At 36.5% G+C, this 25742-nt stretch overlaps 1 protein-coding gene across 2 annotated transcripts in view; it reads left to right on the forward strand.

Annotated features, from left to right (window-relative positions):
• LOC150097300 (phosphoribosyl pyrophosphate synthase-associated protein 2-like) overlaps positions 1-25742 on the forward strand; it is a 112456-nt gene that overhangs the window by 45381 nt on the left and 41333 nt on the right. For both annotated transcript variants that reach the window (XM_090406777.1, XM_090406775.1), the window contains exons 4-6: positions 2755-2927; positions 12846-12961; positions 16077-16164. In XM_090406777.1, the coding sequence (XP_090262903.1) occupies positions 2755-2927; positions 12846-12961; positions 16077-16164 (377 nt within the window). The remainder of the gene's footprint in view (positions 1-2754; positions 2928-12845; positions 12962-16076; positions 16165-25742) is intronic.

Below are 25742 nucleotides of genomic sequence, written 5' to 3' on the forward strand. Positions count from 1 at the left end.
GGGCACATTGCAAAAGTGACTAAAACAGCTCACCAAATCACTTGGCTTCTGAAAAATACTTTAACATGCAGAGACAAACAAGTTGTTGTTCCTCTGTATTGAGCCTTGATAAGACCCCATCTGGACTACTGTGCCCAGTTATGGGCACCAGTGTTTCTTCATGATGGGGAGGAAGTGGAGAGGATCCAGAGACGAGTGACCAAGATGATAGCAGGTCTGTGGAATGAACCTTATGAGAATAGGTTGAAGATTTGTGGGTTGCAGAAATTGGTCAATAGGTGAAGGAGTGGTGATATGATTGAGACATTCAAATTACTGAAGGGTTTCTATAAGATTGATCCAGAAAATATTTTTGAAAATATGACTGGTGGTGTGAGGACTAGGGGCCATGAATGGAAGCTGGGCAAGAGCATGGTTGACAAGGGTGTTAGAGCTAGGTTTTTTACTTGGAGAGTAGTGAATGAGTGGAATAAGCTTCCAGAGTCTGTTGTGGGTGCTACGACCGTGAATGAGTTCAAGGCAAGGTATGATAGATACTGTGTGAATGTCGAATAGTTGTTTTTGACATGATGTTAGGGCCTCCCTCGATGAGTCTGTCGACTCCTTGGAGTTGCCCGGAACAATAATAATAATAATAATATCATCATCCTGTAGATTGGGAGGAGGAATAGTTACAGGCATGAAAGGAAATGGAATTTACACAGCTGCTGAGAGTTAATTATCTGAGGCAACATGTAATGGAGTAGACACGAAGTTCAAGAGTGCTGATCGTTACATCAGAGAACTTGAGACTAATTATTCTAGCCATACTTCCTCTGCTTGGATCATGTAGTGTTGTACCTGGAAGATTTCCAGCCATGCAGAATTTTCTATTAAGAAAGGATATATGTGGAACTACAAAGCAGACGATTATGACCAGTTGAGGAGACATCTTTCAGCAGAGCAATGCATAAGAATTTGAAGGGGAAAGATACATTTTTGGTGCATGGGAAGTGGTCAAAGGAGTGTTGGAATAAAGCAGTATCTGAACGTATACCTAATGTCAGAAGGATAAATCAGGTAGGAGTTTCATGGATGAATAGTTTCATTAAACAGGAGTTGCACACAAAGAAAAGGTTGTGGTGGGATTATAAAGAAAAAGGTGATCACCATGCCCAGAAGTATAAGGCACAGGCAAGAAGGGTGACTGATATGGCCAGAAGGTCAAACCTAATTATGACAGAAATCTAGCTGATAAGGTCAAAACAAACTGTAAGGAGTTCTTTTACTATCTGGCAAATAAAAGGAAGAATAATTATAAAAAGATTAGTTTAAAAAGTGCTGTGGTGGGAAGATACTCAAACTAAATAGTTGAGTTACTGAGTGAGCATTTTACATCGGGTGGGGGGGGGGGATATTCCAGATGTTGACATTGCAGTGCCAGATATGACATTGATTTACAGGAGAATAGGGGTGCTTAAAATATTGCAGGTTTTGTGAAGGAACACAGCCATGGGATTAGATGGAATATTGGCCCATGTGTTACAAGAATGTATAAGGGAGTTTTCAGCTCTTCTGTTTAATTTAAGCCTCAGCTGGAAAGTGCCAATGGAGTAGAAAGAGGGCAAAATAGTCCCATTGCATAAAGGAAAATTTGTTACTTCTGCTCTAAGCAGAAGTAACAAATTATATGTCAATCAGATTTCAGGAGTTGTAGTTAAGGTATTGGTGAAAGAATTCAGAACTAGATATATAGGAATATGACAATTATAAGGGGCAATATGGTTTTGTGGTCTTGCCTTAGTAATTTGCTTACTTTTTTATGATAAAGTGACAGTGGGGTTGCATAAAGGAAATGGCTACTCAGTGATATTGCAAGACTTTGCAAAAACATTTGTCAAGATTCCACATAGAACTATTGTATAAATTGGAATTTGAATGAGAATTAGAGGGTGGCTGACGGACAGATATCAAAGAATGGTTTATGGAGAGGTTGAGTTCAGGAGAAGGGCAAGTGACTAGTGGTATACCACTGGGCTAGTTCTCTTTTGTTTAATTTATATATCAGTGTTACAGGAAATATTCAGTTGTTTGCTGACAATGCTAAACTAGGTAGAGTGATGGTAAATGAAGATGATGCATGTATCCTGCAGGAAGACTTAAATAGACTAACAGAATGGACAAAGATAAATGGCTGCTGGTTTAACATGGTCAAGTTAAACCAGCAGCCATTTATCTTAAATTATAGCGTGCACTTTGGGAAGAGATCAGAAGCTGTATACTATGTTGATGGAACTGAACTACAAGAAACTGAAGCCAGGAATATTTGGTTGTGATTGTGAACATGTTTAAGTTTAGATGCCTATTGCGAAGGTAACCCAAGCAGCACATCAGATTACATGGTTGTTGAAGTACTCACTAACAAGCAGGTTAGTGTGTAGCTTTGTTATTGTTTCCCTATATAAGGCTTTAATGAAGCCACATCTGTACTCCAGATTCCATGCTGATGAAGTTGTGGAGAGGATCCAGAGGCAAGTGATAAAGATCAACTCTGGAAGTGCAGTAATAAAAAGTTATTCACATTATTATATTTAAGTTTGCAATAGTTCATATATTTCATTGGTTTGTTTTTAGTCAATTTCTAAAAATAATTAATTTCTGCATTAACTTGAAAAATATATTTTATTTGGTATATTGCTCTTTTTTTAATTCTTAATATGAATTGTAATTGTGTGTACATAAGAGTGCATGTTGTTTTTGTTTTGTCTCCTTTAGAGAAGTCAACAACAATATTATGGAATTGCTCATTATGGCATATGCTTGCAAAACATCAAGTGCATGCAAGATAGTTGGAGTAGTTCCTTATTTACCTTACAGTAAACAGAGTAAGATGAGAAAAAGAGGTTGTATCGTGTCAAAACTACTAGCCAAAATGTTGTGTAATTCAGGTAATTTGAAGTTTTATTATTACTTATATTATTCTTATTACTTGCAAAGTAATTTATGCTGACTCTTCCTAAATTGACTACTTTTTGCCAAAATTTTTGCACCTCTGAAGAATAACCATTCCAAAAAATGGAGATATAAAAATCTGCTCTTTAAAATGTGATTTGCTTTCTTTCTCGTGTTGCATTTAATATACCTTCCTGTTTTATGCTTGCTTGTACAGACCCATACCATACCATACAGACTTTTGAAACCAGATCTAATTGAATAGGGTGGTCAGTTCTTATTCCTGTAGCCTCTATATATTGCATGTGTTCTTGAATCATCAGTTGTGATGAAGGTTCTTTGCATCCTAGATGGAACTTGAACCCAGGTCTTTTCCATCCAAATGGCATTGTCAAAACTGACTGAGCTATGAAAGCTGTAAATCACCTAATGTAATTTACCTAACTGATGTCAATATTATTATTATATTTTTTGCCTTAATAGATTTTATAATGAACCTCCATAGCTCAGTTGGTATAGACAAAACCCTTTGGTTGGAAAGACCTGGGTTTGATTCCTGTCCAAGGTGAGGAACCTTTATCTAGTCTCTTTCAACTAAATGTGAGTTATTCGGTCTCATATGGAGGTAGGGAGTTTTTTCACCCAGAAACTTGGGTTTTTTTTGTCCCAGGACATGCAGACCAGCTCCGTGAACATGTGCATATATATACAGACATAGAAAACATCAGGAGACATAGGGCCAACCACCTTATCCTAGAGATGGTCGCTGTTGTGGTCCACAGCTAAAGAACCTCAATGGTTCGTGAATAGCTTAAGACAATGGATTTTATAATATGTTATGCACGAATAATTTGACAATCATTATTTTAATGCATTCAGCCAAAACTTAAATACAGATCATTATCTTTTTTAACCAAAAGTTATAAATTGTTTTTGACTTGTTTCCATTATTATTATTGTATGGGCATCTCCATGGAGTCCTGAAGCTCAACGTGGGAGACCCAAACTATCAACACAGTGTATACCGTGTTGATAGTTTGGGTCGCCCACGTTGAGCTTCATAGGGATCATAGGGTCTTGACTTGGGGTGCCTGAGTCACTCAAGACTGACTCAGGCAATCCATTCCATTCATTCACCACACTCTCCAAGTGAAAAAATCTAGTTCTTATGCCTTCCAGGGATGACCTCTTGTTCTTTCCCCCCTCTAGCCAAGTGCTGAAACATTTCCTCTGTATCAATTCTATAAAAGCCTTTTAGTAACTTAAATGTTTTTATCATATCCCCCCCCTCCCTTTTTTTTTAAACTATCAACCAACTTTTGCAATCCACAAACTCGATCTATCCTCATAGGGAGACTTACAGACCGGCCACCATCTTTGTCACTTGCCTCTGAATCCTTCCTCATCCCCAAGAAACCCAGGTGACCAGATATGAGCACAGTAATCCAGGTGTGGTCGTATCAATGCTTTGTGAAGAGGAATGGTAACTCCCTTATTTCTACTCGTTAGTGTGTTCTTCAATAACCAATAATCATGTGAGCTACTCTGGCTATTTTAGCAACATGCCCTCTAAACTTCAGTTCTCTGTCTACTACTACCCCCAAATGCCTGGCTTCATCAGTTTCCTGGATTAAAGTTCCCTCAGTGTGATATACAGCTTGTAATATTTGTAACCCAAAATAAATAACTTAATACTTTTCAACATTAACCCTTTAACTGCTGACTTTATATTCTATTGACATAAAATATAAAGTCCCATGTGCTGAATTAATTTTGCGAAAAATTTATAAATAAAATCAATTAAAATTCTTACAAGTAAGAAGTCCAGACAGCATCATACATTCTTGATATACACTTGTTCACTCACAAAAATGTCAATAATAGTGTTTTATAAAATTTACATGATCTGCTAAGGGTGTCAACTTGAGGGCATCATTTTTTTCCGTGCTCGAGTTAACTCGACCGTAGCAGTTAAATTGACATCTATTATTGTTTGCCCATACTGTGAGCCTATTTAAATCATCATTCATGCTCTCTACTATATCACTTTGATTAAGTATTACTCTATCTACTTTGCATCATCAGGAAACAACTGAATATCTTACTTCAAATTATTTCCTATATCGTTTATGTGCAAATTAAACAGCAGTGGTTCAAACACAGAGCCTTGCAGCATGTCACTAGTCACCCGCCTTCTGGATTCTGCTCGTCCATATACTACTTTTTGGTATCTGCCCATTATTCACTAGTTTCCTCTCCATCTCCATTTGTTCCAGTTTGCATATCAGAGTTCCACGTGATATCCGATATCCTGTCAAATGTCTTTGCAAAATTCCGGAGTGTTATCATGTAGCCATTCTCTTTAGAGTGGCAACTCAGTTGTCACTCTAAAAGTTAGTAGATTACTCAGGCATGACCAACACTTCATAAAGCCATGCTATCCTTCATAGAGTATCGTATCCTTATCCACCCATTATTGAATTCTCTTTGACCAACTTTTACCATGACCACCACACCTGATACTAATATACTGATTGGTCTATAATTTGCTACCACAGACTTAGATCCTTCCTTTATGCAAAGGAATTATTTTTCCCTCCTTCCACTCTCCTGGGACTTTCCCAGAGCTGAGACTTAAACAGCCTAATAAAGGCATGTGCAGTTCTCCTGTACATTCTTGTAAGATGCAAGCCAATATTCCATCCAATTCCACAGCTGTATTTGCATTCAGATTGTGCAATATAATTAATACCTTCAATTCTGAAAACTCTGTTCTCACCCAAGTCTTTGTTGCCTCTGTCATAACAGTATCTTCACTTTGATGATATACCCTTGCAAAATGATGATTCATTAGCTTAACAATTTTGTCTGCTTCTGTTACCTCTCTATCATCTGCACTTGTTAAAGTTCTTCCCCCTACTTGCCACATAATGAAAAAACTCCTTGGGATTTCTTTTCACCAGTTTGGTTAATTTCTTCTCATGATTTGATTTTGCCTTCCATGCTGGTCACCTTTCTCCTTATATAACCTTCACATTTTTTAATCATGTGAGCTATTCTGGCTATTTTAGCAACATGCCCTCTAAACTTCATCTACAAATACTACTCACCCATCTAACTCCTATCTAATTTACCCTCCTGACCTTAGGTATAGAGTGTGATATTGCTTCCTTCAGATACCTCTTGACTTTTCCCCATGCACTGTGAACATCCTTCTTGCAGATCTTTATGCCATGGTTCAAGCTGCCTCCTAAGTATATCATAATTGCCTGCCTTGTAGTTCTGCTTATACCCCCTTCTTAATTGGATTTCCACATGTTTTGCTACTTCCCCCAATCAGAGGCAGTGTAGCCACCTTAGTTATGGACAGTTTTCTGATCCTATAACAAGATCTAACACTTTTGTGAGTTCACTCTGACACATTCTACCTCAAGTAATCCTCCCAGTAAGTGTATATAAATTCCATTACCTTCCTGCCATGTGATATTTCCTCCTTCCAGTCTGTGTTTCTGAAGTTGAAGTCACCCCATAATAATTACTCAACTTGCATTCATTGTACTAATCCATTTATGGTAGTAAAAATCATTAAGAAAGGAGGATATTAAAAGAAGAATCATATTAGGAAGTATATAAAAATTAAATTGGCATTATTCTTTAGATTTTCTTTGTTGTGTAGATCGGAATCTCTCACAAAAACAAGAAAAGGATACGTTTTGGACTATTGTGGTGAAGAATGCTTGGTTATGTGGACAGGAAAAAAAAAAATAAATAAAAGCATCATTAATCAGCTAAAGATAAAAAAAAAAAAAAAACAGGCTGATTCATGAAATATTTGGATACATTATCTGAAAAAGAATACATTGAGAAACCATTCTGTAGAATGAAGTGGTAGAAAAAAAGAAGAGGACATCACCCAAATTAAGATGATCACATTGTAAACTTAATAAATTCCATGACAAACTATGATTAAAAATGACTGAGATCTATAGAGAAGGAGGGTCTATAAGGTTGCAAGTTATGATGAGATAATTGAATTGTTTATTCTTTAAGTTGCTCATAATTGGTAAGTAATGCAAATTTTCAAGGTCATTGTTCAACATCATTAAAAAAAATGTGAAGTCCTTTTGTTTTTCTCATTTATAAAAATGAATGGATCATTGCATTTTAATTATTATGCAGTTCATATAATTAAAACTAAATATTTCTATGAAATTTGTTATATACTCATGAATAACTATACATTATTCTCAGACTAGATCGAGTGTATACTGATTGTAGAATGCTCCTCCTCATTATTTGAATTCATAATCGAAAGCACGTAATGAATCTACATTATATGCATAGGTTTGTGTAGAGAGAATATGTGCATTATGTAGATTAATGACTGAATTTGATGGACTATATGACTGGCTTGCACTTGAATGGATCTGAAATTAGATGTCTAGAGAAAGTGTTCAGCTAGGGCAATTGATGCGTGCAGGCTTGAGGCAAGTGAGATGTGTATGCCATCTTTGGTACTACTTTAACTCAACACCTAGCAAGTAATTATTATAAGGACTTCAACTGTGCAGGAGAAAATGAAATTTATGCAACTATTAAAAGAGAATTGTCTAAAGCAGCATGTAATGGAAGGGATCCAGAGTTTACAAGTGTTGGATCTAGTAATAGCATCAAGGGATTTATCCATAACCAATATAGCCATGCCACATTGCCTTTGATTGGAGGTGGGGTGGCGATCATGCAATCATAATCTTGGAGATGACTAAACATGTGGAATAAAAATAAATAAAAAAAAAAAAACTTGTAAATTTGCATTTGTTGTGGTGAAGCATAGTAGTTATTATCCATTTGTTTATGTGCAAGATATCTGAGGCATGGTCAGCACTCCCTGACTGACACACTTGTTGCAACAGATGTATTTTTTATGTTCTTCTAGATGGATGTTTGCAGATCTCCCAGTTTGACCATAATATAAGTTGCAGGAACAATGAACTTTGTAAACACCTGGAACAGAGACAACCTTGGGTGTTTTGCACAGAATCAAATAGAAAAAAAAAACTACTATGCTTCACCACAAAAAAAATACAAATTACCACTTGCATAGTCACCTCCAAGATTATGACCACATGATCACTACCCCCAATCAAAGGCAATGTGGTATGGCTACCTTGGTTATGGACAGTGTATCAAGACACTGTGCTAGAACCTGTGGTACAGCCCTGACAACACCTTGTTTCACAGTAGGCAGTGGACTTTCCAACAGGACTCAGCCCCAACACACCAGTAGTTGGAGGCAAATGTGCCTGACCACATATCACCATCTGATTGGCTGTCTAGAACTTGAATTCATTAACTTCAAATTGTGGTCAGAGCTTGAGAGAGTAGCCTACAAGAAATGACACCCCAGCATTGTCAGGCTGAAGGTGGATTTGGAGTGAGCAGTAGCAGCATTTCCGTAGGATGTTGTTCGTGCTACTATATGCACATTATACATGTGGTTTGTATGTACTAAAAGCTGTAAATGATTTACTGATTGATTAATGGTTTATGCGCTGCTCAAGTTGTAACAGTATTTATGACTAGACTAGGTATTGTGTTGTTCAAATTTGTGTGTGTTTTTGCAATTTTAATATTGTTTTCCTGACTGTGTCTCAATGACTGAGATAAAATATAGGAGTGATTAAATGTTAATTATATGTGCTGTATTTATCTCATTAAATCTTAAAAGGAGCTAGAAGAAATTGATCAGGCTAGTGATCTAGAAGTTTTTGTTGATAGGCAGTTTAAGTTCAGGATCATATAGCAAAGATTGCAAGTATAACTCAGAGTATAACTGCAAACTTTTGACATATGAGTGCCTCTTTACAAGGCATTGATACCTCATTTGGACCATTGTGTACAGATCTGGTCTCCTCGTTTTTGAGGTGATGCAGATACAGTGGAAATAAGGCAAAGGAGAGTGTTAAAGATGATATTAAGATTGTGGAATTGAGAATTTTTGGGCTGCAGATACTATCAAACAGGAGCAAACTTGATGATATGAAATGATTGAGACTTCTGAATACAGGATACCAGTATATGGAATTTTTTATTTTTTGGATGGTCGTGGAGAGGGTTAGTAACATCCATGGAAGTTGAGAATGAATATTTAACTAAGATACAGGTGAGAGGCAGATTTTTTTTCTCTCATACAAGTGCATGATTGGATGGATTGCTTTTTCATGTGGTGAATGCAGATACCTGGAATAAATTCAAGAAAAGGTGAAGTCCCTGACTCTCTAGAGGTTTCTCTTTGCCACCTTCCTGATATTTATTTTTTACTTGCTTATCGAAGTTTATCCATACTTTTGTTTAGTCAGTTTTTAAGTCACATGGACTCAAATGCTCTGTAATCCACTAAAGGCTCTAGTCGCTATTAAGATAACAGTAGACTACTTTCATGACAAAGGGCAAAATACTGCTCGCTCGTGTTTTGATCTTTGAAAAATCCTAAGATGGTTTTTGTATATTTCATCCACCTAAGCCAGTTTTGAGGTTAAGGAGAAGGGTTAGCGGTAGAAATCAAATATTAATAACATTACAGCTGACCATGGTAAGTCAGTTATATTATAGCTAGAAGATAAAATTGTTACTACTGATCTCTGCTTGAAATTAATAGAATTTTTGCACAGTTCAGTTTTTCTAGTTAAAATTAAATCATTTATGTGTAACATAGATCACATTCTTACAGTGCAGTAATTTTGAAACATGCATCTAATACACACACACAGTAACGAACAAATTAATCCGAACACTTGCATTTTAAAGAAAAAAAATTCGCAAGAAAATAAGTAAAAAAATTAAACTCCAACTGTACCTAATAATACACGTTTTTCTTATTTCTGCATCTCGAAACCGTATTTTTATAATGGATTGTATTAAGTTATCCTTTGTATCTCAATTTGATTTTCCAAGTCTCTTTTTCACTCTGACCCAAATTTTCTATTGGGTTAATGTCAGGAGAGTTATCTGGCCACTGAAGCAATTGGATCTGATTTTTGAGGAATTTTTTTGAAGTGTGGCATGGAGTGAAATCCTGTTGGGGGGATGGGTTGTTTGTCTTTCTGATCATATGTAAAACAACCTGAAAACACTTTTTAGCTAGGTGTTTAGGAGCTTGTTGAAGGTAGGTGGGGGAAGTCTTCTCAGCTGCTAATTTGCAAACATAGGGTACTCACTCTCTTTGGACAAAGAAATAGCTCTCAACTGAGAATGTGACTTTCCTCTGCTTCTCTACAGTCCAATCTTTGGATGCTTTTGTCCACTGTGGCCTCTTTTTCTGCATAGCCTTCATCAACAGTTGTTTCTTTTTTGGTTTGTGGGCAGTCTTCTGTTTCCAACAATCATCAATGGACTGTCATGTCAGAAACATTAATCCCACTGGTTGCCAAGTCTCTATTTAAGTCTACAGCAGATAATCTTGGATTCATTTTGCTTTCCCTAATTAGTAAACGATCTTGAGTAAGTGGTTTTTCTTTTTTGCCCACAGTTTCCTTTTCTGTCATTAGAAAAGGGTACCCGTCTCCCTAAACCTCTTTAAAATCACATTAACAGTACCGAAACCAACACTCACTGGCAATTGTCTTTCAGTCATGGATGTATGTACTGAGAAATAGTACATATTTTTGAACGTTTTCTTGGAGATGTATCCATTTTATAGCTATACAAACACTATGAATGTCAGCTTGTTTACACTATTAATAAGCATGGTAGAGATGGTTAAAACATGCAGCACTCAACCAAATTAGTGAACTAAAACCAAAACCAAAATTGTGATCTGAAACAAAAACCGAAAACTTGACTAAAATTTGGTTTTTTCAGATTTAATTTGTTTGCTACTGCATAAACAAGGTTGTGATAATCACCATGTAGGAATTGACTTGTCTTTGTATATATCCTAAAAGAAAAAGAACAAACTATTACAATTTGATAAGACATAGGGGTTAAAGTGTTTTAAGATATGTTTTTTTCTGTGGTTATATCACTTGCTTTAATATCATTTTTGTTCTGGGTGTTTATCAGAACTTGGTTCCCCCCCCCCCCCCCCCCCCCCCATAGTCTCTCATAAGAGAACAAGGATCATGAATCAAATTATCATTAGCACATAAAGTTGTGGCATACATCTAAATTCAAGATTCATAAGGCATTGTCAGTTGAAATGAATCCAGGTGTAAAACTTCCTCATAGCTTCTAAAGAAATTACCTAGATTTTCTGGTCCAGTTAATTTCATGGTGCAATGTCTCTATAGCACTTTTGCAAGGGCATTGTGACACGTCCCTTGGTTGAAAGACTGAAGTTCAGATTCCATCTACGATATAAGAGTTTTTCACCTAATGGTAAGTTTCGTGGTATCCTGGAACAAGCAGAGAGTTTCATTCCAGAAATTCAGTTTTTCATCCTTCGAACCATCTAGAGAATACACGTACATAATAGACATACACAGTTTTGCCATAAATACTGCTCACAGAATTGCATGAGCCTAGTTCCATTAGTGGCATGTGCAGCCAACATTCGCGTGTTTATCATTAGCGAGAGGAGTTGTCTAGTTGTATGGGTTATATACATTGGGGAGATTATGAGGGCCATTTATCTGTAATAGCACTTCACAAGGTTGGAATGCAGCCACTTGTTATTTTCACCATGCTAAAAACACTCAGGATCAGTAGGATGCTTGTGTATCAGACTATTAACCATTATAACGATATAGAAGATTTACCTGACTGCCAAAGAACAGATCAACCATGCTGTGTTGGGATGCAACAGCGTGAGAGGGCTGTTGCATCCCAACACAGTTGTTGTAATCCTGTGAGATCGCAGAAAATGATCTTGTGAGAGAAGAATGTTTCACAAAGAATGATGTCACGTACTAACTGATGACCTGGGGGTTAGAGCTTATCTTCGTTCTACTGGACACTTTCTAACACCTTAGCATATGTGGCAGATGGTGATAAATTCAAGGACACTTCTCCGGTGGTATGTGAACAACAGACACAGAGATATCCTCTTCACAGATGAGAGGATTTTCATTGAAGAGTCATTTAACTGCCAAATTGATCAGATATATGTCCTGGATGGTTGCACACCACCTGCCATAGCACCCAGGATTCAGAGAGGTCATCACCCATTTCTTCAAGAAAGGGGTCAAAACACTTTGCCAAAGTGTATCAAGACACCATGTTGGAACATGTGGTATGGCCCTCTGAACAACTTGCTTTACAGTAGGCAGTGGACTTTCCAATAGTACTCAACCCCTGCACATAAGGTGAGGACCACACACAACAGTGGTTAGAGGCAAATGTGCCTGACTACTTATCACCATCTGATTGAAGTCTGGAACTTTTTGAATGCATTGGACTTCAAATTGTGGTTGGAGCTTGAGAGAGTAGCCTACAAGAAATGACACTCCAGCATCACCAGCCTGAAGGTGAATTTGGAGTGAGCAGTAGCAGCATTTCTGTTGGATGTTGTACATGCTGCCATTGATATGTGGCCTCAAACTCCGAGCATGTGTGAAGGCAAAAGGAGGAGGGACATTTCAAACATTCAGTACTGTATATGCCGAAAGCTGTAAATGATTTACTGATATACTGATAGATTAAAGGTTTATGCACTGTTTAAGTATTTATTACTAGACTAGGTGATACATTACCTCATAGCTTTAGTTACTTAAGTTGTAATTCCAATAAACATATGGCACAGATATGTATTAACTTGAAATCTGAAAGAATAGCAGTGAGTTAGAAATTTGAGTGTTGATTAGTGTATAAAGTGATTTAAAAAAAAAAAATAGTTGAGAAATCTTGATCTAGTTATGGTATCATGTATATATTTCAAGTTCTTCTTTGGTAACTTTTACACTTTATGTAATTTCTAGGCCTTACCCATCTTATCACAATGGATCTTCATTCCAAGGAAGTTCAAGGCTTCTTTGATATTCCAGTAGACAATCTTAGAGCATCTCCATTTCTTCTACAGTACATCCAGGAAAGTGTAAGATATTTCTTCTTTCCTTTTTGAGTTTTCATTATAGCCTGACTTTTACAATCCATGTTACATAGAAACTGTACTGAGTATAATATGTGTGCTTCCTAAAGTTTGATTGGAGTCTGAACTTGAATTGTTGATGAGTTTAATATGTTAAGAACATTTTATTGCTATAGCGAAATTGTGACATCATTATTCATGTAGTGTTACACATTATTGGATTTCGTTATACAGTCAGTCCACAACTTATGATGAGGTTCCGTTCTGACAATCCCATCATAAGTCAAAAATTATATGAACAATTAGCATGCCTGAATACTAAAATATGTCAGTTTAATTTGTTCCATTTTTAATTATTTTAATTTTTTTTTTTATATAGTGAAATAATACAATGTGCATATTATAAAATTACTCTATACAGTACTATACTGTAATAAAATGTGTAGAGTGCTTCTGTACACTTATCAGTAAAATAATCAAGCAGAAATGCATGGAATAAGAGTAATTCTTCAAAGCTGTTGCTTTATTAATTGGACATGTCATCAGGAGTGGGCTTCTTCAAAAATGTGTACATTGCATCCGACTTAGTCTGCCTGGGTTTCCTTTTCTTTTCTGTATAAATTTCTCTGTAACAAGCAATGCATCATCCTGTTTGCTTTGCTAAATCTTTCCATGTTGGAGTCTGTTTCCTCTAACAAATAGCCTTATTAACAGAGGGCAAATACCTCTGCCTCTTTTTGCTTTGTATCACTTCTTGTTCTGCTACTTTCTGTACTTCTATAAGATCTTCCTTTGAGAGCTCTTTTTCCACAGCATCCACTAATTACTCTATACGTTCAAGTCATCCTCCAGCATTTTAGCTAGCAGCACATCACTTCTTTTTACCAGCTTCTTGTGGGATTTTGACTTTGTTGAATCCTCTGAATGTATGAACATATCTTTTCAGCAGTCTTCCAAACACTATTCATACACTTTGCTATCTTCTCAGGTCTCCATGTTCCATGTATATTCTTTGTATAATGCAAGATATTATATTTCTTCCAAAAGATGGAGCTTTCTCACTCCCAACAGCAGCAATAGCCAAAAGTATTTTTAAATGATATGCCTTGAAAGCAGCAGTAACACCCTGATCAGTGGCGTACAGGAATGAAGTGGTATATTTGGTGAACATGTTAATGGGAAGACGTCTAGGTACGAGTGGTCGTCAGTTGTGAACTGACTGTATGTAAAAAGCAATAAAAATGGGGACAGCTATGCTTGCAATTCAATGTGGTTTATTCTAAGAAAAAGGAGGAACAAAATGTGCTAAATTGACATAGTACAACTAAACTGAGTTAATAACATTTTCTCCCCTTTTTTTCATATGCTTATTCTGTAAAGAATATAATTCCTGAATGAATTTTCAACTGTTTCAACATTGCATTTTTATTTATGTCATCATCATAATGCAAAATACAGATGTAGACCTTATTATCTACTCTGGTCTCGTTTTTAATCTAATAGCCTTTTTTGAGGTATGCTTGGCTTTCTTTTCCCAAGTGGTTTATATTTTATTATTTATATATTAATTATTTTATATATTAGATTTATATTTTATTAATTGTTTATGATATCAGATGTTGGCTGTTCAGCTTACTATGCACAGAAAACAAATGAAAAGACAGCTGCGGTTTTGAAAATTTAAAATTCCATTAGTCATCTTTCACTATAATAGACATAGAGAGAGCACAAGAATAGTTTGTTATAGTGGGTTGTTTGCTATTCAGAATTTCTTTGTAGTGGTGTTTGTATAACGAGAGTAGATTGTATATGACTTTTTAATTCACGTTCACATAGCACATCATTTACAATCAGCATTTCAGTAAGGAAAGAATGTTGACTAGCTATTTTTGTTGAAATCGTTATGCTGAGGATATGGATGTTTGTCTGTTCTTTTTATGGCTTAAAAGTAGCATGAACAGTTATTGTTAAATGTTTGGTCAGTCATTTTTGGATTATCTGCTTTGCACATATGCAGAAGTATTTTTACAAATTATAAATGAATCTGCTGAAAAGAATTTTAAAACTTTTGTGAAGGATGGCAATATACACTGTTGCAAAAAAAAGTAATACAACTGAATGATAATGTGGACAATGTAGAATGTGGATGAGGAAAATATTTCTTACTTATCTCCCACAAAATGATTCCAGACGACTGAATGCACTTATACAAGCTTTGGAAATATTTGGAGAATTCATTTACTGTAGCGGTATTGAGTTTTACTGACACATTCTTCTGAATATAATAAACTATCAAATCGGCATCTGTTCAGTCTCATTTTTTAACTTGAAAAGTCACATTTTTGTCCCCAAGAAATAGGTGCTGGATACTCGTGTCAGGGAAATAAATGAGGAAGATTGAAAACTGTAACCTGTTTATGAGTCAAAAATGTCCACACATTTCTAGCTATATGAGTAGGTTCATTGTCATGTAGCAACCACCAATCACACTTTTCCAAATCTATTCTGTACACTTAATTCTTGGTGTCACCATTTCAGTACATCTGGTAGTAATTGCTGGTGACAGTTCTTCCTTTTGGAACAAATTCCTTATGAATTATCTGTTTTTGATCAGAAAATGCAATCAGTGTGGTGTTGATATTAAAGCAATTTCTAGTAACAAGCTTTTTTTTTTCTCCCCCAAGTCTACTAATTTTGTACTACTAAATTGCACACTTCATCCGCTTTAAGGATCATCTGCTGCATATTTTCTTCTCTCTGAAATGCTTAATCAAAATGTTTGTGCTTGGGACTGATTCTTATCTCCATAAGTTTATAACATTTCTGTGTGTTTCAGTAGCACTTGATTAGTATTGATCAAGCTGTTCCATTCGTTGGTTTCTCAAACACAAAAATGTCTATAAAAAATGACAAAGTTTTGGTTGGCAGGGCCATTTGCCTTCTCCCAGAGTGATACTCACATTAGATGCTTTTTTTTTTTTTTTTTTTAATGCAGTATCATAACCTTTCTTTGCTGGACCATTTTTATTTATTATTTTATTGTCACTTAGCAATTTTTTTAGCTTTTTACTATATATATATATATATATATATATATTTATTTTATTTATTTTTTTTCCAGATACCAGACTATAGGAATGCTGTTATAGTTGCTAGAAATCCTGGGTCTGCCAAGAAAGCTACATCGTATGCTGAAAGATTAAGGCTTGGTAATTATCACAGATGCTCTGTTATTGCTGGATTATTTCACATACCTGAGTGTATTCAGATGTTATGAAAATTTTTCTCATTCCTAGACTATGAATTTACTTTTATGTATGGTTAATATATGGTACATTCACTTCTGATATCTAAATTTTTTGCATATCTATGGAAGCTTCTACTGGATTGTGGCTTCTAGAGCCACCTTGACTCTGTGCCAGCATCATGCTTATACACATACCAGTCACTGAATTAGAAACTTTTTATTTAAAACAGTGATTTCCATATAGGCATGTGACTGCCAACATTCTTCCATTCCGTGCACATAGTTTTGTGGGATATGGGTCAGGAACAACCTTCATTAAATGTTTTGGTCAGTTACTGCATGCAGGAAGTTCTGTTTGTCCATATAATCCTTCTTAGATGACAGCGATTGACAGACTGTTCTAGGACCACAGTTATGCCTCTTAGACCAGCAAAGCAGGTTATTTTTCCAGTGATTAAACACCCAGGATATCTTACCTTTTAAGAAACAGTCAACTGCTGGTTTCTTAAAAGCTGTTTTGCTTTTAAGAAACCAGCTGTTTTCTTAAAAGTTTTTAAGAAAACAGCTGTTTTTCTTAAAAACTGTTTTCAAAATCGTAGCTCCAGCCACACACCCATGATAAGCACTTTATTGAACTCTGAAAGATCCTTTGTTTTTCCCATTGTCATCATCACTATTGAATTACTGACCAGCAGCATTCTTAAATATTTGCCTAGAACACATGTGACCAAACATTTTTCATATATGCTGCGTAAGTGACGTTTATGTACATCTTCATAAAGGTGTCTAATTCAGTAGCTGGTATGTGTACATCATGTGAAATAGAATATGGATGATTAGCTTACCATAGAGAACTTTTGATGCCAGTTAACATAGTGATTCACATTTGTGATGCCTTGAATGAAGGCACTAGATGAATGCAGTGCTAAAGAAACTGTAGCTTGATGGTCTAAATATTGCAAATAGTGTCATAGAATGATGTAAACAGCACAAAGAATATCATTATTCACTATAATCCAATAGAATGGGAGAATTTAATGAAGTTAATCTCACCAGGAAGAACTAAGCAGTAGGAATTTTCTGGCACTGGATAAGAGTAAGAGAAGAAATGAAGTTAAACATAAAAGTCTATGATAACACTAAGTCGTCCACTTTGAGTGTGTGATTACACTCTTACTGGACATTATGTCAGACTTTTATATTCAACAACAGTACCACTGCTCTCTTTGATTAGCATAATTTGGACTTGACAAAGGGAAGCTTGATGAACTTCACTAGATGAAGTTCAACTTGGGTATCATTATTATTAAGAGAGACCTCCAGAAAGCCGGGACTCATCAAGGGAGGCCATATATCACCTGTGCCAGCTGTCATACCTTTCTTGAATTCATTGAAATTAACTGCGCACACAACCTCCAAAGACAGTCCATAGTTCACCCCAATCATGCACCACTATGAGAGAAAAAATCTAGCTCTCACCCCTTCTTCACTTAATTCATTCTCAACTTCTGTGGATGCCCTTTTGTCCTCTCCCCACCCTCCATCATAAAGTGAAAAATTCCATGTATTGGTATTCTGTCCCTTTAAGACGTTTGTTAGTCTCACTCATATCACACCTTTTTCTTCTGTTTGCTAGTCTATAAATTTTCAATCTGTCTTCATAATCTGTATTCCACAACTCTCCTTTGCATGCTTTCCACTGTAATCATCACTGTGGAAACCAGGAGACCAGACATGTGTTCAGTAGTCCAAGTTAGGTCATATCAAGGCCTTGTAAAGAGGCAAAACAACTTTCATTCTTGCATGTCAAGGTTTATTTTGGCATTGCAGTAGTATTCTCTGAGTTGTATTCCCAGTCTTTGCTATGTGAACCCTTGAACTTCAGCTTCCTCTCTAATAAATCTCCAAGATCTCTAGCCTGGTCAGTTCCTTCTAGCATTATATAATCCCACCAATATAATATGACAGTGGATAACTATTTATATCAAAGTGCATTGAACTGATAGCCATTTTCACATGCCACAATTCCAGCCTATTCAAATCATTCTGCAAGTATTGCATATCAGCAAAAAGTTGCATACCACCTGTCAAATCCTTCCAAAATTAATGTAAAGATTTAATAGCAGTAGACCAAGGACTGGTCCATAATACACCACTGATCACCTTAAATCATGTAGACTCACATTCCCCATAACCACATTTTAATGTCAGTTAGTCATCCTCTTATCCATGCTAATATTTTATAATACAGCCTTGTATTCTTCAATTTATGCAACACTCTTCCATGTTTTAATCTGTCAAAAGCAAAGTCCAAAGTATCAGTGTATCAAATTCCCTTGTCTTACTCACAGTAACATTGCTATAAAATATGGGCATGTTTGCTCTAACATGACCTTTCCTTTCCTTTCCATGTTTTTCATTGCAATGTATAGATTCCCTGCTAAAGCCATTTCTGTATACAAACTCTGACTAACTTCTCAAAATCTTTGCCACTACTTCGGAGATACCGATAGGTCAACAGTTGGACACATCAGTCCTTGCACCTTCGTGCAATGGAATTATCATACATTCCTTCCACTCTTGAGTAATTCTTCCCATTGAAAAGTTTATACAAAAGTGATAACGAATTTATATTTGTTAGTACAGTACATGTATATGTTCACATCAGTGGCGTCATGTGCCCATTTCAGTTGGGTGTGCTGTCATGGCTTATGCAACCTGCACTACCAAATTCACATCAATTTGACCATGTGATTGCATTTTTATTGGTGTATGAAAGTTTTAAAAGTGTATAGCACATCAGTGCTCATCTTAATTGGTCCAATATAATTAATTGGGGGTGCATAAGGGTCAAAGCTGTATAACAGAGGAGACCTCCACATAACCTTTAAAGGAATGTGGAGAACTGACCAGGGCTTCTGACTTAATGTCCAATCCTCACCTTCTCGTGGTGCACCCTTTTAGGTATCTACCTGGATACCGAACGAACGAGGATGGACTGGCAATTTGGGATTTAGCCAACCAAATTGTATTCTTATTGGCTTAAACCAATATACAAAATGATAGTACAACATGACAAAATTTCGTGCCAGCTGGGGCATTGCCCGGTTAAACAAGGCCCCCATTGTTTTTACCAGGGAACCAGGGTGAACAATGAAAAGTCAGCTACTGGAACAAATCTGAAAATACACCCTAACTCAATATCACCAGAGTTAAAGATCGATACTATCAACATAAGAAGCCTGAATGGCAAAGAAATTGAGCTAGCTGAGGAATTAGATAAGTACGGATCAACATAATAGGGGTGACTGAAACAAAAAAGACAAAAACTGGTGAGATCTTTCTGAGCAATAAATACAAAATGTTATATTCAAGCAATGACAATTAAGGAAAAGAAGGAGTAGCCATAGTATTCAACACAAAATACGAGGCTAATCTTCTTGAATGGCAGGCAGTCTCAAGTAGAGTGATGTGGGCAAATATGAGAATGGGGAACTGGACAATGAGACTTATTTGTGCCTATGGTCCCACAGAAGGTTCTCCTAAGGTAGAAGTGGAGGAATTTTTTGAAGCTTTAGAGAAAGCAGCTGACACAATGAAAAATGAAAAGTTGCTGGGGATCTAAATTTCAGAGTAGGAAATGATTGTCAGGCATACAAAAATATTTTGGGAAAATTTGGAGAAAAGAGCAAAGCTAATAATAATGGCAAATACTTGTTGGATTTCTGCTCAGGACATGAACTGGTTATTACTAACACCATGTTCCAACATAAAAATGTGCACAAATTCACATGGAGAGAAGAGGCAAGGAATAAGAAAAGTCTCATTGACTATATTATTGTTGTTAGTGATGTTTTCTCTCTGGTGCAAGACACTAGAGTGTACAGAGGATTTGAAATTGGAAATGATCCATTTAGTCTTAAGCAGGATAATACTGAATTTCATATTGAAAAGAATAACATGTAAGAAAGTTTTAAAACGAATAAAAGTTGAGCAGCTCTCAGATGTGAACTGTAGACTAAAATATACAAGCATAATTCAAAAAAAAAAATGAAAGAGTTTGAGAACAGGAATCGAACCTTGGAGATTCAGTTGCAAGCTCTGAAGAAAACATTGATTGATTCTGCCAGAAAGGCATGTGCTGAGGTTGTCTGCAAGGATAGATAAATCAGAACTCCCTGGTGGACACAGGAAGTTAAAGGGACGGTGAAGGACAAGAAGAAAGCATATCAAAAAGTTCCAGGCAAATAAGTCAGCTTGTGCTCTTAGAGAATACAGAGACAAATGTAAGAAAGCTAAACACTGTGTAAAACTTGCTAAACATAAGTCATGGGAAGACTTTGGTAAGAATATAGAAAATAAATATCATGAAAGTGGCAAGATTTTCTGGAGGTTGTTGAAAAAGCTTAGGAATGGAGGAAAGAGTGCTCTAAAAGGAATTAGGGGTAACATGAAAACGGGAGAAAAAGATATCCTTGAAGTATGGAGTAATTACTTTGAAAATTTGCTAAATGAAACAAGTAGTGATGACAGCACAGTGATAAAAAAAAACACTGACTAGTAGTCAGGAATACATATCCATACTTGAAGTAGAAAAAGCCATCGAAGGCTTGAAATGTGGAAAGGCAGCAGAAGTAGATGATATTCGACCAGAAATGCTGAAGTATGGTGGTATGAAAGTCTTACAATGGCTGCACTGCATAGTTCAGAATGCCTGGACAGAGGGACGAATTCCCAATGATTGAAGTAGAGCTCTCATAGTACCCATATATAAAAAGGGAAATAAAACTGAATGTGAGAATTACAGAGGCATATCCCTTCTGAGTGTTCCTGGTAAGATATATGCAAGTATACTTGAGAAACGGTTGAGAAGAATTGTGGAAGAAAAGTTGGTGAAGAACAAGCCGGATTCAGGTCAAATAGAGGTTGTTAGGATCAGATCTTCACTTTACGACAAATAGTGGAGAAATCATGGGAATATAACAAAGATCTGTATTTAAGTTTTGTCGATTTGGAAAAGGCATATGACAAGGTGCCAAGAGAGAAGCTATTCAATACGCTGCAGTTATATGTGTCAATGGGGCATTATATCAAGCAATACTTAGTCTTTATTTGAGTTGTAAGTCAGCAGTTAGAATTGAAGGAACTACAGGAAGATGGTTTAATGTTAAATATGGAGTGAGACAAGAATGTACATTATCCCCTCTGTTATTCATTATCTATATGGATCACATTTGAAGGAAAGTGGTATTAAACATATTATCAAAATTGGAGATGTTAATGTCAGCTCTTTGCTTTATGCGGACGATGTTATACTTCTAAATAAATCCACTACAAGTCTGCAAGATTCTCTGACCAAATTGAATAACTGTTGTAATAGATATGGTATGAAGGTCAGCAATAAAAAGACAAAGACAATGAAAATAGGCAGAATCATTGAAAATGTCGACTGTGTTGTGAATGGAGAACCTGTTGAACAAGTAAAACATTTCAGCTATTTAGGCACGATTTTTAGTGAAGATGGTAAATTAAATATAGAAATATACAACAGAATCAGCAAAGCTGATATGGTGGGAAGTCAATTGAATAAATTCATATGGAATAATTGAGAAATTAGTCGGAACACTAAATTAGCTGTATACAAGACAGTGTTCAAACCAGTTTTAACTTATGGATCTGAGAGCTGGGTCAGAAGTAAAACACTTGACCAAAGACTAGACACCACAGTTATGAGAGTCCTGAGAAAGATTATAGGCGTGAACAGATGGCATCAATGGCAGTATCATATTAGAAACGAGGATATTAGGAAAGAACTTGGCACTGTCAGTATCCAGGAATGCGTTAGCAGAGCTAATCTCAGGTGGTATGGTCATTTAAACAGAATGGGCGAGGAAAGATTAGCAAAACAAGTGTTCTCTGCCAAGTTGGCAGGAAAATGACCCAGAAGAAGACTAAGATATAGGTGGATTGATACGGTACAAAGTGCCTTAGACGATAGAAATATAAGATCTGGTAATGTTGAAGTCTTTACAAGTAACAGACTGATTTGGAGGAAAATTGTAGATACGAAGTTAGTAATGATGTAAATTTTTCATGTAGTGCTATCATATCCTGTACACCCCTTGAGGGTACATGGCAGGAATTTGATGATTTTTTTTTTTTTTCCCCACTAGAGGTCATGCCAGTAGAATAACTTGTGATCAAATCATTGTTTCTTTAGCTTATTGTGTGTAATGTAACTCAACTTGTCCTTGTATATTTGTATATACTCCAGATGATGATCTTAATATGAAGATCGAAATGTCAGGAAATTAAAATAGTTATTTATAACACGGTTGTAAAGTCCATAATTTCTAAAATGAATGCTGATCACAAAAGTCCCCGAGACCTATAGCACATTAATGCTGTATGTGTACAAGAGGAATAGTGACCAGTGAGAAAGTTGGCAATTGGGGAAGGCAGACCATAGGATGGCAGTTTGGTGAGTAGGCCCCTGTCCCAAACCTGATCAGATGCGTTTGAAATGTCAAGCACAACAATGTGATTTCTCCATAGCTTGAGTCCAGAGGTGGGTGGTGAAAATAAGAAGTTCAGCTGTAGATCGTGAGTGGTGGAATCCATACTGCTGGTCACTAATTAGTTGGTATGACTAGGTGGTTCAATAGTTGGCTGTTGATGACCTTCTCCATAATTTTAGATTACAGAAGTGAGAGCAATTGGACAGTAATTCGTTGGTTGAGTTTTACCACCTTTCTTTGGGATTGGCTGGATGTGGATCTGTTTCCATGTTGTTGGGTAGATGCCAGTTGAATAGGATAGATTAAAGAAGCAATACAGGATAGGTGTTAGTTCTTGGGCACAATTTTTTAAAGCAGTAGGTGGGATACCATCAGGACCAGATGCCTTGTTTGTGTCCAGGTTAAGGATTCTTCGGATTTCTTTTTGTTGGAAGACTATGGGTGAAGGGAGTCATTCCTGGTAGATTGCGGGAACTTTTCCCAGGTCATTTCCATAGGATGTGAGAGTGGTGGAAACCTGGGTGGGCAGAAGTTGTGCCCATTGTCCTTGACAAGGGACCAGAAGGTGCAACTGCCATTTGAGCAGGAGGCATGTTTTGAGCATTTGGACATTTCAAAGCCTGACTTGGATTGATGATTCTTTTACAGCTTTTGCGAGCTGCAGAGTGGGCAGCTGAAGGTTTGGTCTTCAGCCATTCATGGTAAGCAGAGGTTTTTTTCTTTTACAACATTGGCACACTTTTTTGAGAACCAAGGCTTGGTGGTGGGTGAGAATTTGGAGTGGAATAAAGGATGTAAACCCTTCATTCCTGTGAAGATGATTTCTGTTTATTGGTCTGAGCAGGTGTTTCGATCAGAACTGAATCAATAATCAGACCAAGGGAAGAAGGAACAGAAGTAACACCCTTGTAGTGCCAAAGGACATGAAACTGAACTGGTAGGTGGATTGTTCTGTGGCAAAAGAGACTTGTATGAGGTTGTCGCCCAAGTTACCAAGAGAAGAATTGACAACCACAGTATACTTGGTAGGGGAGCTTGTTAAGAAGAGGTCAAGTGTGTTTTGTCAAACTGGAGGGGGGGGGATTGTCAGGTATTCTGGTAGGACGATTTGATGATCTGCCTACCAGAAAACCTGACCTCCCCCCCCCCCCCCCCTCCAACTGCTGATGGCAGACACCTCAATGTCCCTGCATGCTTGATTAGTGAAACTGGAGAAGGGAAACCAATGTGAGTTGTGGACATTGAAGTTTCCAAGAAGGATGACCTCACTATTAGGGTATTTTGACTGCAGAAAGTCGAGCTTTAGAGTGAGAGAGAGAGATTGTTGAAGAAATCAAAGTGGTTGGCAGGGTTTGGAGAGCATATGAAAAGGACAGGTTGGTTTGGTGGAGAAATTTTGAGCCAGGTAGATCAAATAGTGGGTATTCAAGGGTTTGCAGTCTCTGGCATGGTATGTCGGTTCTGATGAATGTACAAGTGTTGCCCCTGAGGTGGACAGTGGCTGTTGAGGTTTCCAATTAGGATTCTGGTAGGAATAGTACTTCTGGTTTAGATGACTGTAGATGGTGGTGCACATCATTTATATTGCCATGGATGTTAGTGAAGTGGATATGGAAACTTTTTTTTTATGTTGGTGGGTTGTTTGATTGGATTTCTGTTTTTTATGATTCTTTTGGTTGGATTTTTGAGTTTTTTTAACTATTTTTGTGGCTCACAGTTAAATCACATTTCTTTGGGTTGTGGTTCATTGTATTTGATGAGAAAGAAATAAAGAGAAAGTGGGGCATGCAGTGAGACATGATAGACTTGTAAATGTACTACCCACACAGAGGGAAGTCAGTCTCCTGTTCATATGTGTGGCCTCAACAGTTCCCCATGCTGCCACAGTATTTAGCCTCCCTCCAGTCACGAATTGGCAAAATATGTGGCTGCAGGATTTGACGCTGACTGATTGAGTAGTTGATGCATTATTGATGTTAGCTCTCCTCTTAACAACACTAACTATAGCTTTTTTTTTTTTAAAGATATATGTTCATGGAAGAAATTTTTTCATTTTTTAGGAATCCAACTGGACTTATTTTAAGCATTTTCCTGTTATGGATATCAAGGGTATGCATCCAAAATATTTTCATTACAAAAAGAATTAAAGTCAGCATAGTTATACTTATGTGATGCCTCTAATTGCTCATCACAGGAGGACACTTTACCCCATAGAACACACTGTCTATACTACTTAATCCACCATCCTGAGTTCCAGTAGGGGGTTGGGGAAAGCCTGCTACCTCTGAATGAGATCATATAACTTGCCTTCATTTGAAAAAGGCCATGTAAAGATTCATCTTGTAATGGTGAGAATCAAACTGAAGATCCAGTCAAAGGGTTCAATATCCCATCATTCTTCCAAACTGCTATATATTGAAGTTTCAGTAGTCATGAAATTAGATTTTGCTGTACAATCATAAAATGTGTTGGCCTTATTTTCCATTCTTTTTTACGGTTGATTCTCATTATAGCAAGTAACACTAACATATTCACTTATTAACATATTGCCAGGATGTCTGAACAAAGTCCATAAATATAGTGACTATGCTAAAAAAAAAAATTCACAATAGCAAACTGCTTATATAACAAACTATTTTTGTGTCCTGTCCCCGTGATTTTGTTATAGTGAAACAATTGTATCTATGTGGTAGGGAGTGGTCACATGAAAACTAGTAGTAGTTCTTCATTGAAAGATTGCCAGCTTCTCAAATAAATTACTAGAATTCATAGTAATAAAGGAATTTTTTTAACATTAATAAGATATTTGATTCATAGAGATGGACACTAAACTTTGTTTTTATTACATCTTCAGTTATAAATGTTGAAGGTAAGCCAGAAATGAAAATACGTTTTCTTGGCTTTAATAACTGGGGGTAACCCAGCACTTTGATTTCTGACTTTCTTAAATGGTTTTCATATAATTAATAAAATTGTCTGCAAGGTTTATGTTATGTATTGAACCACAAGTGATCAGCTTATT

This window comes from Typopeltis vanoorti, chromosome 17 (assembly GCF_054136105.1).
Source record: "Typopeltis vanoorti isolate ZY-2024b chromosome 17, IOZ_Tvanoo_1.0, whole genome shotgun sequence".
Lineage (NCBI taxonomy): Eukaryota > Metazoa > Arthropoda > Arachnida > Uropygi > Thelyphonidae > Typopeltis > Typopeltis vanoorti.